Source organism: Bidens hawaiensis, unplaced genomic scaffold (assembly GCF_021521415.1).
Source record: "Bidens hawaiensis isolate Kalapana, Puna unplaced genomic scaffold, B.hawaiensis_p1.1 tig00053960_1, whole genome shotgun sequence".
NCBI lineage: Eukaryota > Viridiplantae > Streptophyta > Magnoliopsida > Asterales > Asteraceae > Bidens > Bidens hawaiensis.
In genome coordinates, this window is record NW_027499713.1 from 60,268 (window position 1) to 76,439 (window position 16,172).

The window sequence follows — 16,172 nt, forward strand, 5'->3', positions numbered from 1 at the left end:
GAATCCAAATGCGTGACAAGCGAGATGATGACCACGCTCATTACTAAAAACACAGCATGAGGGCAGGGGGTGGGGGAGCGATGTTCTTCGCTCTCCCTCGTCTGCTCATTACCTTGCACTCTCTCCTGCAACCATAACACAGCCTAAGAGTAACTACTATAGCAAACTTATGATGAAGACATATGCAAGCCAATGTGTCAAGAGTACGAGCGGCACGGACTTTCACAAAGGCAACACACTCCTGAACAAAGTTAACTTAATGCCAATATGTTATGAAACAATGACACCCTTTGACACTCCCATATCTTAAAATACAAGCTCAAACTTATACATTTGTTTTGGTTCTAACAACTACTTATGTGTTGTTCTACAACAAATTATATAATACATATTAACAACTTAACAAAATTACAAGAGCGCTAACATTTATATATCATTCGACATCCTTAACCTCGGCTTCAACATCAATAACAGCTCTAGATGAAGCCTTCCCTGCAAAATTATATCTATTAGTAACACAAACAAAACCTCGTATTATCAAAACCTGAGCGTTTAATCATTGCAAATCGGTTTACCTTTCTCTTGCTGCGAAAACAAATCGCTAAATGTTTCACCAAATGTCGTAGATTCCTTGGAGGATTTCATAGCGTCACCCACCACCGAAATCCAATAAACATTCACTCATAAGAATTGTCGAAAACAACTCGCTAAATGTCTCCATTACACATTTTAGTTAGTATTCTTTTAAATTACTTGTCGAGTCAAATGTTGAATATGTTACCTGAAAAAGGTTTATTACAATAAGGACAAAGCTGCGGTTCATCATTTAACATAGATCTGCAACCAACAATATAATAACCGAATCACAAACAAGGTTCCATAGTCCATACAATCTTTAACAATAAGAATTATAACAATCGGATCGAGTTTCTTACTTGAAAACTTCAAATTCATTTCCACAACTCCGGCACTGCACAAAAATTAAAACGTTACCTCAGAAGTTACTTATAGCCATTAGGGATGTAAACAAACCAAACCGGACGAGGCTTTGTTCATTGCTTTTATCGAACAAACGGGCAGTTCATGATTACACAAACGAACGAAATTTCGTGTTCGTTCGTTAAGAAAATGAATTTGTCCGTATTCATTCATGTTCGGTCGTTAACTTGCTAAGCGAACACAAACAAACTTAAGTGAACATAGACGAACACAAACGAAATATATTAACTTGAAATTTAAAAAAAAAAACAGTTTTTATCCCAAGCATTAGACATAACCACCCAAAAAGATACATCAAGTTTAACTTAAATACGAGAGGAAACAAGTTAAGCTAGTAAAATAATAAAAATTAAAAAGTATAAAAAGTTTAAATGTTTAGATAATAAACTACAAAATATAAGATATAAGAAGCCTTTAATAAATGAAGTAATGAACATGAACGAATGTTTATGATCGAACATAAACGAACACGCTAGCTAACGTTCACGAACACAAGCAAGATATATCAATTTGAAAATTAAAAAAACAACATTGTTTATCCCAAGCATTAGACATAACCACCCGAAAGATACATCAAGGTTAACTTAAATACGAGAGGAAGCAAGTTAAGCTAGTAAAATAATAAAAATTAAAAGTATAAAAAGTTTAAATGTTTAGATATAACTACAAAATATAAGATATAAGAAGCCTTTAATAAATGAAGTAATGAACATAAACGAACGTATATGATCGAACATACACGAACACGCTAGCTAATGTTCACGAACACAGACGAACAAACGCAACCTTTGTTCATGCTTATTCATTTAACTAATCAAACGAAATTCCTTGTTATGTTCGTTCATTTATCAAACAGACAAACGCAAACTAACTTCCCGCACTTCCAAAACAAACAACTAACTGCCAAAGCAACTGAATGTTGTGAGTTAATAATCTTACTTTGATTTCAACCATATCTTTACTAGCCCACCAAATAAGAGCTCCCAAACCGACAACCGGAACAATCACCACGAAAAGCTGCCATCAAAACCGCAACATACACACACAATTACTTCAAATTCACAATCTTTAAACCAAATTTAAACTCAACACACATACCCAAATGGAAACAATAGTATCAAGTATCCACCCGAGTTGACCAGTCAACGTAAGATAAGTCAACCCAATAGCCAAAGCAAGATTACCCAAAACCCTTGACGTCCCACCGTCATCACCGCCGCCGCCGCCGCCGCCGTTGAATTTAAGGTTATTAAATCTTACAAGAACCAGTCTTTTCTTATTATTATTATTATTATTATTATTATTGTTGTTGTTGTTGTTGTTGTTGTTTATACTCTCGTTAAATAATAACTTGCCATTGGATTGAAAACCCAGTTGTTGATGGTAAAAACAAATGTGTTTGCTAATAGGATTGATGGGTTTTGGTGGTTTTGTGAGATTGGTGAGGATTTGTGGGATTATGATTAATGTTGTCATGGTTGTGAAGATGGAAGTGGGTAAAGGGTTTATGAATATTGGAAGAGGGTCATGGTTTTGTTGAAATGAATGAATGAATGAATGAATGAATGAATGTGTAGTGTAGTGTAGAGTTGAAGTGTCTGTTTAACTAAAAAAGGATATGTTTTTTCTTGGAGTACGGATGTCTTTCAGGTTTGTTGAAATTGTGTTATTTTATTTCTCTTTTTTATTTTTAACTGTGTGATCAATTACCTTTAGAACTTAGAAGTTAGAACAAACAAATGAACAATCACTTTGACAGTAGATTAATCAATTACTTTCATCTTGGGTAGAGGTGTAGAAATCGGTTTTTCAAATACCAGGTTTCGGATATGAAACCAGGTTCAGGTATATCCAGGTATTGGCAATGCCCGAGTCGGGTTCGGGTCCGGTATACAACATGGTATTCTAAAACCGGATATTTGAGTACCATATTCCCGGGTATTAAAAAACCATATTTTCGGGTTCTCTCGGGCTTTTTAAGATTGCACTTTTTAGGGGTATTTTTTGGGCATTTTTCAGGTACTTTTCGGCTAATTTCGGGTATAGATCGGGTATTGAAAAAACCCGGTTCCGATTTTTAGGTATTACCAGGTACAAATTGGGTCCGGTTCTGACTAGGGGTTTTGGTACTGAAATGCATTCCCTATCCATACCCTACGGGTAGGGTCAGGTACGGGTTGGCATTAAAAACCCAGGTGTAAAAAAACCAGGTTCCGAATTTTTTTTCAGGCCCGATTCCAGGTTCGGGTTATTGTGCACCTCTATTCTGGGGTGTTTCTTTGAAAATAAAAGGGCAACAAACGGGTCGAATGCCCCGCGTCTATGGTGTGCGTTACTTTTATAATAGACCGATACATCATACAAGCTGTATAATATAATTTATAAGAACATCTCATATGGTTTATATGAACGTTTTAGGCCATGTGGTTAGTAACCATATACTCAGATGGTCGTCTATAATACTCATACAGTCGGTGTGACCATACGACCCATATGATATGTAATTGGTTATTGGTGTGCGTATAGTCTATCCCAAATGATAACGCACAGTTTGTTGTTGGCATTCATCATCTGGTGGCAATGTGGAGTGTCAAAAGTTGTTGTGAAGCTGCAATGAAAGAAAGTAATAGCTAACATAAATTAGGGTTAAGCCTAATATACCATCCCCGGAGCCTCCACGAGCACACGTTTGATCATGTCCCATCCACGGGCGCCGCCTTTGCCCATGATCCTTCCATCCCGTCTCTTATTTCTTCTCCAACCCACAACATATTTTAACGTTAGTTAAAATAATAAACCCTGACTAATGTATTTTCTTAAAAAAACTACAGCGCGTCAAATTTGAATGTATTTTCTTAAAAAAAACTACAGCGCGTCAAATTTGATATTTCGTTTCGGTTATAATAGAAATTTTTTTATTATTTAAAGAAATTGCATCATACAAATGTGTAACAAAACACCATAAAGTACTCTTCACTCAAAACCTATTACACCTTTGCATTAATCAAAATACAACCCCTTTGTAAGATGAAATAGTTATTATTGCATATATGTTTTGAACCTCTTACATAAATACCGTAACACCCTTAATATGAATACTTTTAATCACTCACTCTTCTTCTCTTTCACATCAAGATCCTTGTATGGCGCAGCAGTGTATGCATACATTTGGAAGATTGCAAAAAACACCATCTCCACAATCACCAACGCGTTTTGCAACGCTTGTTGAATATGTGTCACATCAAGCCAGAAGTGATCGGATCTGATTATCCCAACTGCCACAAGACCACTCAACACAACTCCCTGCAAATAATCACACATCAATATCAAACCCGAAAATTGTGTCAGGCATGTGAACCCTGAACACAACACGGATTTTCACAGGTTGACACCTAAACGTGAATTTTTATATCACAGACTGATACTTCTAAATTAAAACTTTACAACAAAACATAAAAATGTATATAAAACAATTACATTTATGTTAATTTCTTTTCTAAGTTTTAAATTTTGCCTTAAAATACCCAACCAATTTCGGTTAAGACATAAAACAACTCGTAAACCTGCCGGGTTGACACAGATATGACACGCTCCACCTGAATTTTTTATTTTCATCGCATACTGATACTTTAAAATTAGAACTTTACAACTAAAAATAAAAATGTATATAAAACAATTGCAATATGTTAATTTTTTTTATGCTCTAAATTTTGGCTTAAAATACCCAAACCAATTTAATTTATGACAAAATAAAATTTTAAATATGAAATAAATAAATGGGTCAAACGGGTCAACCTGCCTGGTTGACGTGCACACGACCCATTCAGTTAAACGGGTTCGCAAGTTTGACCCAAAACTGACCCAAACTCGTTTATAGTAAGCTCAAACCCACGAAACCGCCGTGTGACATGAACACTACCCCCCCCCCCCCCATTAGCTAGACGGGTTTGCGGGTTCAACCAGAAACTAACCCGAACCTGTTTATACTAAACTCAAACTCGCAAGTATCCTGACAGGTTCGTGTGTGTTGAAAATTCACACCCCTAACGTAAGGCAAGAATTATACCTGCCAAAAGCAGAAGAAGACAATTCCTTTGACACATAAGAATTTAGCGAGGGGCTTATGTGGGGCCAATTCTTTAGCAAATACATGATAAAATACCACAAGCGCGTATAATGCTAACGAAACCGATACGTTTAAGATCATGGTGAATGTCCAGCTTAGCCAATCAGGATATATCTCAAGCAGTTGAAGAACTATCATTAAAACAGAGCAAACGGGGCGGATAACAACAAATTGCCATGTCCAATACTTGAGGAGCTTCAGGTTTTGATGGTTCAAACGGACTGAATGAGGCTGCATTCCATTTGTAAATATGTTAGTGATAGAGGGGATAATATGATATGGCAATTTCAAGTTGTTTAGTTATGAATGGGTCGGTTTGGCTTGTGTTTTTATCCAAATGGGTCAAACTGGAAATAAAAAGAGTTAAAAGGAAACGGGTCAACACATTAAATTTGCTGTAAAAATTATTAACACATTAAATTATCAGAAAAAATAAAGTAATGATCAAAAAGTGTTTGCGGGTGAATCCAAACTGACCCATTTTTCCGTATATATATAAAAAATAATAAAAAAAAAATCACTAGGGTCTGCACGAAAACGAAATAACCGAACTGTGGTAACCGGCGTAGCCGAACCCAATAATAAACCAACGGTTTGGTTATAAGTTTTCAAAAAATCTGACTTCGCAGTTCGGTTTCTGTTTTATATCAGCCAAAATTTGAACTAAACCGAAATAACCGAACCAAATACAAAACCGATGTTTTGGTTTTAAGTTTTTAAAGATCCAACTTTTTGGTTCGGTATCGGTTCGCATCAACCAAAAACCCAAAAAACGAACCGAAAAACCAATTTTAAGTAATTTATAAGAAATTAACAAATGGAGTAACCCAAAAATTTTAAGTCCAAGCATGTAATATTATTTATCATTAATTAACATTAAAAAAAATTTAGGCCCAAAGTTCAAGCTCAAATTCATTATTTTGGGCCTTTTTTCAGCCCAAAATTTTCAAGGCCAAATGGTAAAACCGAAAAAACTGAACCCATTGAGAAAACCAAAAAAACCAAACCCGTTAAGAAAAAGCGACAAACCCGAAAACAAACGGATTTCAAAAACCGAATTTTCGGTGGTTTGAGCTCAAAACTGACCCAGCCATCTTAGCACCTCTAGATAGTATTGCGGTCTTTGAATTTCATGTAAAATATACACATACCACTATTCATTCCATCATTATATGCCTAAACACCATTCTAAACATATATCATTTTTCTAAAAATAATTCATAAAAAGAATGAAAAAATGTAACTTTACTTGAAAAAGAGTCATGGGAAATGAATGGTGAATCTCTCTTCCTTTGATCTCATCTGGGACTATATTCTTGCTAATAGATATATTCAAATAAGTGTACAACAAAGCCAAAAACTTTGCCATCACCTGCATTTCATAACAATATCAGTTAAGTTCTTCAAATTAAAAAAAAAAAAAAACATTTTTATTCTTACCAGACCCTCGTAGCATTCTTTGATCGAATCCAAGAACACGAAAAACGTCTCACTACCACGAATATCAAGCAACCCGACATAAGAATCAACAGCATAGATTGGTGCCATTAAAATAATAACTAGAATCGCCTTTTGTTCTTTGGGTTTCTTCCAATGAGAAAGATGATCTCTAAACAATTTCAACGATAAAAGGACTGTAATCGCTACGAAAGCTCCAGATACGAGCAAAGTTTCTTGTTTATGAGTCATTTTGGTGATCTTCAACGCTAGCCGACTAGAAAATCACCAAACCTGCATAAATATATTGTATTAGATCTAGAGGCGTTTGAATTATTCTAATTTTTAAAATTCTGAAACTGGATTCAAATTCGATCCCAAATTCTATTACTAAACTCGAATTTTATATCAACTTTTTCGAGTTTGATACGATCACTGAACACCCTTAGTTGACAAAGTGCTCTAGAAATCAAATAACAAACCATTAGACCAAGTAACAAACTGAATGAACAAGAAATTAAATACAAAAAACTTAAAGCCGATTACTAGTTATGGATTTGGATTTTCACACATTTTGTGATGTAAGGTAATTGTTTCTTGGGTTGATCATTAGATTGAATATTAAATGTGCGTTTTCTAAAAAGTCTAAGAAGAGATGTGTATATATATTATATAAAAATACTAGCTTTTGTCCCCGTATTACAGTGTTGTTTTACATTTTTCGTTTATAATATTGTGAATATATTTTTTGAATTTTAATTTTATTTATTGTAAGAAAGTTAATAATATACTTAGTGTTTGATTATGAAAGTGATTCACAAATAAATTGGATGTTAAAACTCGTTTAAAAGCTATATGGATTTGGTGAAACCCATGACCCGCTTATTTTTTTTACTACAAAATTGTTTCTTCATTATAAATAATATCCTTTTTGTAATAATCGAATATTAATTTTTAATATATCCCAATTTTATAGGATTTGCATATCAAATTTTTGGCGAGGTTAATTTTTAATTTAATGAGATGTTATATACCATTTAAGGGCTATCTGGGTTTGGTGAGACCCATACCTGTGAATTCGGGTCAAACGCATGAGAAGTCTTTATTTACAAATAAAGCAATCTAGTGGCTTGAGAGAATTTAGAATTTAGGGAGCAACCATAGAGCTTTTAAATGTTTTGTTTATACATATTTAAGATTTAAGATATAATGTATAATTTGAATTCGAATTATGAATCGAAATCTTTTGACTGCTATTTCTCATTAAAATCAAAACGATTACAATAAAGTGGCAGGCAAACGGGCAACAAGCTGCGCCGCAACCCCCTTTTGAATAGCAAAACCAATCCTACTAAAAACGAAGCGTTGGGCCGTAGGAGCCGAAAAAGTACCATGTACGACACGCTGAATCCTGTTCAGAAAATTCACAGCCTCCGGGGCAGAAACCAATCGAAATTGAATATCACAAATTCGTATTTCAATCAAAATTCGAATACGAATCTGGGATTCGAATCAAAGCGAATCTTGAGTTTTTCGTGTACGATTCGAATACTGAACACCCCTAATTAGATCTTGAACTTACAAGATCTAGATTGATTAATGAGTGATAATCAGTTAAAGCATGAAAATAGTCTAATTAACAAAAGAAACAAAAGAACTTGCAGTGTGTTAATGACGATTAATGGTATGCAAGATAATAATAATAATAATAATAATAATAATAATAATAATAACCTAGTAATTAAGTTGAGTAGAGTTGACTACGTGTATACCAGACATAGTGAAATGATTTCAAACAAAAACTCAAGTCAATTTCGAACGCATAAAGATCGAAAACAAGCAATTAAAGTCAGATTAAAACATGGGTTCATCTTTAATTGTGAAAATAATGAAGGGTACCTGCTTCGTTGTGCCACGAAAGTACCGAGGATAGGTGGTGTGAGTGTAAACGTAAATGATATAACCAATATGAAACAAGGTAGGTAGGTAGGTAGGTGGTGTCGACAAAGTCTGAATCACTTTCATTAATAATATTTGAACGCCTTATAACCCGATTTATTTCTCAGTCCGTGTGAATTTTAAGCCCATGGATGAAAACAAATTTGCTGCTCAAATTTAATTATGGCATAATTAAATGTGTTTGTCCTAGCTTTTTAGGCAAGCTTATACTAGCTTTTTTAGCTTTTTTTACAAAATAAGTTTAATTTGGTGTTAGCTTATTTGAAGATGGTTTTTAGCTTATTTGAAAAAGTTTATTTGTGTAAGGGTGAAGAAACACTAACCGGACCCCGGACAGATTACTGGTAACCTGGGGGTTGGATAGCTGTTTCCCACGAGGGGTTAGACCCTTGGAAGATGGTTCTTCTGATAACCTGCAAAACAGACACCGTGAGCTCGTCACTGAGAAGGGGGGGGGGGGGGGTTCCTCCTTGTGACCACCCTCCGGCGTGAGAATCAGACTAGATTGCTCTTTAAATATAAAAGTATATTAAGAGATTGCTAGAGCAGATATCAGGTATATTATGATGATATAAGATAATGTAATGTGTTTAGATGATCATACCATTTGGGGTATTTATAGCCGAAGGTAGGTTTCCAAGGAGGTATGGCCAGCTGCAACAGTGTTCCTGTTCATCAACAGTAGCCTACGCACGTGCCTTGCTGGTAGTTGGTGAGTAGGCAGCGGCTGATAGTGACCAGGCCTGCTGTATACTATTCCCTTTCCACCAACTGCCGGCTACGCACGTGGTATGACAGTAGTTGGTGAGTAGGCAGCGGCTAATAGTGATACAGTACAGGAGCATGCTGCTCGCCATACTGTATCAGTGAGCTGTCGTATCTCTGATCAGATCTTTCGCCCATACCTCGTCAGGTACAGTAAAAGATCCTTCAGTATACAGACTGGCTTATTTGGGCGGGAGTATTCCCCCTCCCGCCTCTGTGCGGGATTGCTCCCGGCTTTGCTCATTCCTTCAGGTGACACTGATCGAGAGCTAAGTGCCTTGTGCGTGTAGCCATGCTGCGCGGGTGGCCTTCCCTAATGGCTTGTATCCGAGGCTGCGGGGACAGGCGGAGTCCTTCACCATTGGGAGGCTTTTCCTGCGGGACCAGCTTGCGTACTGCGCGTAAGGACGTCACGTCTCTGAGCATGGTTGGTCCTGCGGATCCAGTTGGTCTCTGCGCAGACGTCCCTGTTTAAGGTGAGTCTTGCGGGTCCAACTGGGCTCTGCTGGGACCTACCTCTTCAAGTCCCCCCAGTCCAATGTTCTTCTCATGCGTGTTTAATAAAGTGAGGTGAACTTTTGGACTTAAGCAAAGGGTTTTGAAAAGGGTTTTGTAAGGTTTTCCATGGGGATTCTTTCCGCGGAAGTCCTTGTCACTTGCAGAAATGCCCGAGTTTCCTGCTTGGTCTTTGGGTATGATGCGGGTAGGTCTGTAACCTCCTCGCAAGTCAGGAGCATTGAGTCCCAGTTGTATGTATTTTCCATGAGGTTTTGGTAGTTTTGAACATAGTGATCAATTATGTTAAAACCACCAATTCCATTCTGGAGCTTCAAACAACGTAGTTCTCGACTTTCCTGCTATGCGGGGATGTTATTTCCGTTTCCGCAAGCATTGCCCAGAAGATCCTTCCTGGTTTCAATTCCCAGCGGAGCGCTAGGTATGTGAAGGGTTTTGCCTTAACACTGTACCAGCGCTCGTCTTACGGTTACTTTACTTCCAAGGTATTCCTGGCGTCAATTCCCTGCGGGTGCTAGGTATGTGAAGGGTTTTGCCTTAACACCGTACCCGCAGCCGTCTTATAGTTACTTGGTTGCCGAGGTACTTGGCTTCAATTCCTTGCGGGTGCTAGGTATGTGAAGGGTTTTGCCTTAACACTGTACCCGCATCCGTCTTTCGGTTACTTGTTCACCAAGGTTTACTTGGCGTCAATTCCCTGCGGGTGCTAGGTATGTGAAGGGTTTTGCCTTTACACTGTACCCGCATCCGTCTTACGGTTACTTATTTGCCAAGGTTCTTGACTTCAATTCCCTGCGGGTGCTAGGTATGTGAAAGGTTTTGCCTTTACACTGTACCCGCATCCGTCTTACGGTTACTTGTTTGCCAAGGGGTAAGGGGTATTTTCCCGCTTACTTTTTAATATTTTCGAATTTTGAATTTTGAAATTCGAAGAGTTGGTGAAAAGATAAGAACAGTCCAAACCTCTGAAACGTCGTGCGACGGTTTCTTCTGACTGTCAGGACGTGCAGGAAGTTATGGTGACGTGACAGAACATGGTCATTCCAGTCGCTTTTTCTGGCGCGAGGGCACGATTTTTCGGGCGCGTGGCCGCGAAATTACTGGCACGCGTCCTGTCAACAGCTGTTGCCAGCTTGCTTTTTGCCACGTGTCATAGTTTCATTGCACATTCGATTTCTCTCTCCTCCGCATTAAATTCACCGCATTAATTGCGATTACTATATAAAGGGGGAGAGGGTTATGGTGACGTGACAGAACATGGTGACGTGACAGAACATGGTCATTCCAGTCGCTTTTTCTGGCGCGAGGGCACGATTTTTCGGGCGCGTGGCCGCGAAATTACTGGCACGCGTCCTGTCAACAGCTGTTGCCAGCTTGCTTTTTGCCACGTGTCATAGTTTCATTGCACATTCGATTTCTCTCTCCTCCGCATTAAATTCACCGCATTAATTGCGATTACTATATAAAGGGGGAGAGGGTTATTTGTAATCAATACTTTTCACTCTTCTCTTCATCTTTAAGGCGATTTCCGGCGAATACTCCTTTATTCAATCGAGCATTCTCTCGAAATCGTTCTTTTCTTCCTCTGCAAGATGTCTTCTCGTGATGCTGAAGCTATAGCTGACGACAGGGGTACTGCTAGCGAGTGCCAGTGTGCTCTGCCCGGCGATCAGTACCGGTATGTTGTCAGGAAGTTCATGCTCGATCATCTCGAGCCTGAGTTTCCTGAATCCCACCAGACCGTGTACGATGCCCCCAGAGGCAAGATCGGGGTTTATGCTGCATTTTTTGTCTATGGGAATCTTAGATTCCCATTGACAAAATTTGTTTACCGTGTCCTTGAGAGGCACGGTGTTCATTTGACCGAGCTACACCCCATGGCGATCGCCAAGATTCGCCATTTTGAGTGGGTGTGCCGGATTTTGGGCATCGAGCCCCATGTGGACCGCCTGATGACCTTCTATACCTGGAGGTGCATCCAGGGGTGGTACACCTTGACGACCCGTATTAAGGGTCTGAAGATTTGCGACACCGAGCGCAGTCTTCGCGCGTGGAAGCAGGAATTCTTCTACATTTCTGCCCGCGCCATCCCCCTTGCCATGAAGTTTAAAAATGGCCAAGCGATACCGAGCCTTCACGCCCCCAACTACCAGGAGGCGGAATGGTTTTCGAAGATATCCCGGATCCAATCTCCGGTTTACCGGTTTGCGGAGTCCGGGATGGTCATGTTAGGGATGAGCCGGGTGTGGAAGGATGCGTCTCAGGTTCCCATCCTTCTCTAATACGGTTTGAACTCTATTCCCTATGGTATGTCTTGTCTTTCTTTTTGATACGCGTTTGTCTTCTAACTGTTTATTCTCAGAGGGAAATGATTTGGAGTCGCTTCTGTACCCGCGGGAAACCGACGGTCCTGCGCGGATGGGTACTCGTGCTCTGGACGAGGGCGAGTTGCCCATCCTGGAGCAAACGGCGGATCGGTTTGTGGAGGTCTATCCGCTGGGCCACGAGATCCTGAGCCACCGGCGGCCAGGTAAGGCGATATTATTTCCTCAATCCCTCAATGCTGTACCCGCTGCTGGAATTCCTGACCCGTCTTCTTCTGAGGAATCCTCAGATGCTCCTCCGTTGGTGCGGAAGAAGAAGGCTGCTGCCGGCGTGAAGGGGAAGGAGAAGGCCTCCACAGCTGATCCAGTGGTTCTATCTGAATCGGAGTCAGATAGTGAAGAAGTGGCGGGGAAGCCCGGTGGTGAGAAGACCACTGTTCCGGAGGCTACGACCGTTACCTCCGGAGAACCAACGAAGACGACGGTGACCGGTACCAAGAGGCCGGCTCCATCGGGTTCCTCCCCGCCCGTCCGTACGTTCAGGGTCAAGAAAACCCGTAAGTACAATCATAATGTCTGTAGATTTATCACTTCATAAATTTATCCAACACTCTCCTCTTTGTGCAGGCGTGGATGTTGACGCATTCCGGGGTGAAGCGCAGAGGAGTACCCTTCCGCCAATGACGGTAGGCTTGGTCAGCCTACCTGAGGCGTCGACCCAGGTGACCGCGCCTGCTTCCGCTGGTTCAGTTGCTCCTGAGCAGACTGTTCCAGCTGAGATGACGTCCCCGCCGGCCGTGAGTGCGATTTTTACAGCATCCTTCACAGAGCCGGCGGTTACTGCTGCTGCTGACTACGAGGCGGCGACCACGGCGGCGACCACAACGGCGACCACGGCGGCTGCCACCATGCCCGCGCCACCGGCACCGATGGCCGGATCATCAGGTACGCGCAGGGCTTCCCGCCGATCTTTGCCACCTTCCCGTCTGCCTGACCTGTTGGATGGATTTCCTTTAGGTTCAGGTGATGGGTTTGGCGGCTATCGGCCTGTCATTGACCCTACAGGTGCGTGGGGTTCCTTTCTTTTTCCCTTATGTTTTTTTATTATCTTTTCCTTACTGCTTTTGTTTCTTTTGCAGTGTCGGATTCCAATGAAGTGTATGTTCCACGATGGAACATCCGCCGAGGAACAACCCTTCGCACACCTGTGGAGTGCGTGGACTGGGCTCGCCACGCTGCTCCCCCGGGTGCGTTGGGGGAAGCCATGGTTAGCTACCAGGAGGGTAGGCTAACCAATGAGCTTCGGGTTCTCCAGGCCCGGATGCAGCCGCGCGTCGAGCTGCTTTGTCGTGAAAACGACAAGTTGAAAGCAGCTCGCGCCAAGGACGTATCTGAGGCGCGTGCTCTTCGGGAGGAGAACCAACAGCTGGCGGCAGCTGCCGCCGACAAGGAGAAGGCCTTCAAGGCCCTCGAGGTTGAAGTTCAGGCGCGACTCGAGGCCCGTTCCAAGGCTGCCCAAGCTGTGAATGAACAGTTTCGGCTGGCCAGGGAGACTGCGCGAAACGCAACTGAGAGGGCTGCCAAGGCTGAAGCCGTTGCTGAGCCTTTGCGTGTGGAGAATGAGGAGCTCAAGGCCAAATTAGAGGCTCTCCAACGCGCTCATGATGCCTTGGCAATGGAAGATGCCAAGAAACTCCAGGAAATCCTGGACCAGAGGGGGGTGCTTGACCACACCGAGCGGAAACTTAAGGGCGTCGAAGAGGCTGCCGCAAAGGAAGTTTTACTTGCCAACCTTAACAAGAGCGAAGCCGAACGCGCCCATAACGAAGCTCAAGCTGCCCTCCAATGGCTTCTTCGAGAAGCGTTGCCTCAGGTATGTTTAGTTTTATCTTCACGCTTTTCTTTTGTAAGAAAAGGTTCTAATACTTGTGTTTTCTTTGTAGGTTGTGCGTCGGGTCTTTTCAGAGACCTCTTACGATGATGCTATGACCGCAGCCCTCAACGCTTCTCATGAGGATGGGGAAAAGGCCGGCTTCCTGCTTGGTCTAGGGTTTGTTGAGAAAGGCGTCCCGCCTTCCAACTTCCCTTTGTTCGATGTGGATACCGAAGCCATTTATGACCAAGCATTGAACCAATACGCCGCCTTCCCGCATCCAGTGGTGGAAAAGGTGGACGAAGTAGCTGCTGCTGATGATGGGTTAGCTGTCCTCAAAGCGTTCCTCGAACCACCCCGTTCTTCTGACGGAGCGGGTCCAAGTGGAAGCGGCCCTGAAGCTTGATCCTGAAGATCCCTTCCCACTGCTAAGATAGACTTGTATAGTTTTATTCTTTTAGGCGGGTAGTTACCCGGCCATTCTTGTAATATATTCTTGAAATATTAATCTTTTTGCGTATAAGATTGTTATTTCCTTCTTTGGGTTCCTTGCTTTATAAACTTATGACTTGCATACTTAGTTTAAATTAGCAATTTTCCAAGTGTTTAGAATAAGAACCTTTGAACGTGGTTGATAATGGGTTAAAGTTCCGCTCCCTCCTTCGTGATTGTGCGGGTAGAACCGTCACTTGCACTTGGTAGGATGGCTAAACTTTAACCTTCATCTGACCTGCGTGTAGGTTTTCCTTTTCGAAATTTCTAAGGCATTAAGATAAGTTAACCTTTGAACGTGGTTGATAATGGATTAAAGTTTTCGCTTCCTCTTTCGTGATTGTGCGGGTAGAACCGTCACTTGCACTTAGTAGGATGGCAAAACTTTACCCTTATCTGACCTGCGTGTAGGTTTTCTTCACCTTTTGAGGATAAGTTAACCTTTGAACGTGGTTGATAACAGGAAGTCTTGCTTCCTCTTTCGTGATTGTGCGGGTAGAACCGTCACTTGCACTTAATAGGATTGCAAAATTTTACCCTTATCTGACCTGCGTGTAGGTTTTCCTCACCTTTTGAGGATAAGTTAACCTTTGAACGTGGTTGATAACAGGAAGTCTTGCTTCCTCTTTCGTGATTGTGCGGGTAGAACCGTCACTTGCACTTAGTAGGATGGCAAAACTTTACCCTTATCTGACCTGCGTGTAGGTTTTCCTTATCCTTTTTAAGAATTTTGTTTTGAACCGTTCGACGCGCGGTTGTCGATAGGTTAGTGTTCGGTTTCCTTTCATGATTCATGCGGATAGACCGGCACTTTCATTTAATGGGATAATTGAACTCTTCCCCTTCAATTGACCTGCGTGAAGGTTTGTCAAGTTATTGGGTTCGTGCGGGTAGGACCGCCTTCCCACGCAATGACTTCACGTAATGTGAACGCCGTCACCAGTGTTGCATAGTTTAACCGTTCGACGCGCGGTTGTTGATAGGTTATTATTCAGTTTCCTTTAATGATTCATGCGGATAGACCGGCATTTTCATTTTTGGGTGCTGAACTTTTTCCCAAACTGACCTGCGTGAAGGTTTGTCACGTTATTGGGTTCGTGCGGGTAGGACCGCCTTCCCATGCAATGACTTCACGTAATTATGCGGTGAAAACCGGCATATTAGTGTTCAGAAAAGTATAAATGTAAAATCATCAGCTTCGATGTTCTTAAAGAGAATCATTTCCATTAGAAGTGGCTCTTGGCCTTTTCTTTACAAATTGGAATTGATTTACATGCAGACTGTGTAAATGAGCTCCCTTCCATGTTGGGATGGGAGTGCCATCGAGCCGATACGCACCTGGTTCGGGATCTCGTTCTTTACGCAGCATGTAGTCTCGATTTTGAAGCTGGAATTGATTCGTGTTTTCCCCAGCTGAGGTTCTATACGCACCCGCCTGCTCAGCCTTTATTGTGCCACGAGGTGCGCGAGCGTCCCATCTCTGACAAATGCTTCGACCATGTCCTTTACGTCTATGCATTCTTCAGTGTTGTGGCCTTTTGTCTTGTGGAAGTCACAGTATTTGCTCCGATCAGCATCGTGACGATGTCGGATTATTGGAGGCTTTGGCAATGGGAGCTCTTCAGTGGCGAATATCTCAGTGACGCTTTTGGTGAGTGGCGTCCATCTGGAGTTCCGGTGC

General features: G+C 41.4%; 2 protein-coding genes across 2 annotated transcripts; both read right to left on the bottom strand.

Moving 5' to 3' along the window:
- Positions 1-761: 761 nt before the first annotated feature.
- LOC143600338 (uncharacterized) lies at positions 762-3,726 on the bottom strand. Its single transcript, XM_077078060.1, has 5 exons — positions 3,661-3,726; positions 2,098-2,274; positions 1,939-2,016; positions 936-970; positions 762-837 (listed from the first exon to the last, which is right to left on the bottom strand). Exons 1-5 carry the CDS (start codon positions 3,724-3,726, stop codon positions 762-764), a joined length of 432 nt encoding a protein of 143 aa, XP_076934175.1.
- A 323-nt stretch (positions 3,727-4,049) lies between these two features.
- On the bottom strand, positions 4,050-6,877 carry LOC143600336 (uncharacterized). Its single transcript, XM_077078058.1, has 4 exons — positions 6,566-6,877; positions 6,375-6,497; positions 5,066-5,356; positions 4,050-4,302 (listed from the first exon to the last, which is right to left on the bottom strand). The coding sequence occupies exons 1-4, from the start codon at positions 6,812-6,814 to the stop codon at positions 4,105-4,107; spliced, it is 861 nt and encodes a 286-aa protein (XP_076934173.1). The 5' UTR covers positions 6,815-6,877; the 3' UTR covers positions 4,050-4,104.
- Between the last annotated feature and the right edge of the window lie 9,295 nt (positions 6,878-16,172).

Bases quoted from the DNA above. Each gene is read 5' to 3' on its own strand.
- LOC143600338 (XM_077078060.1), bottom strand. From the start codon at position 3,726: ATGGGCAAAGGCGGCGCCCGTGGATGGGACATGATCAAACGTGTGCTC. The intron at 2,275-3,660 runs GTATATTAGGCT...AATAATAATAAG, and splicing joins TCGTGGAGGCTCCGGGGATG to AAAAGACTGGTTCTTGTAAG. The intron at 2,017-2,097 runs GTATGTGTGTTG...TTTTGATGGCAG, and splicing joins ATACTATTGTTTCCATTTGG to CTTTTCGTGGTGATTGTTCC.
- LOC143600336 (XM_077078058.1), bottom strand. From the start codon at position 6,814: ATGACTCATAAACAAGAAACTTTGCTCGTATCTGGAGCTTTCGTAGCG. The intron at 5,357-6,374 runs GTAAAGTTACAT...AATGGAATGCAG, and splicing joins TTCCCATGACTCTTTTTCAA to CCTCATTCAGTCCGTTTGAA. The intron at 4,303-5,065 runs GTATAATTCTTG...GATTATTTGCAG, and splicing joins TCTTCTTCTGCTTTTGGCAG to GGAGTTGTGTTGAGTGGTCT.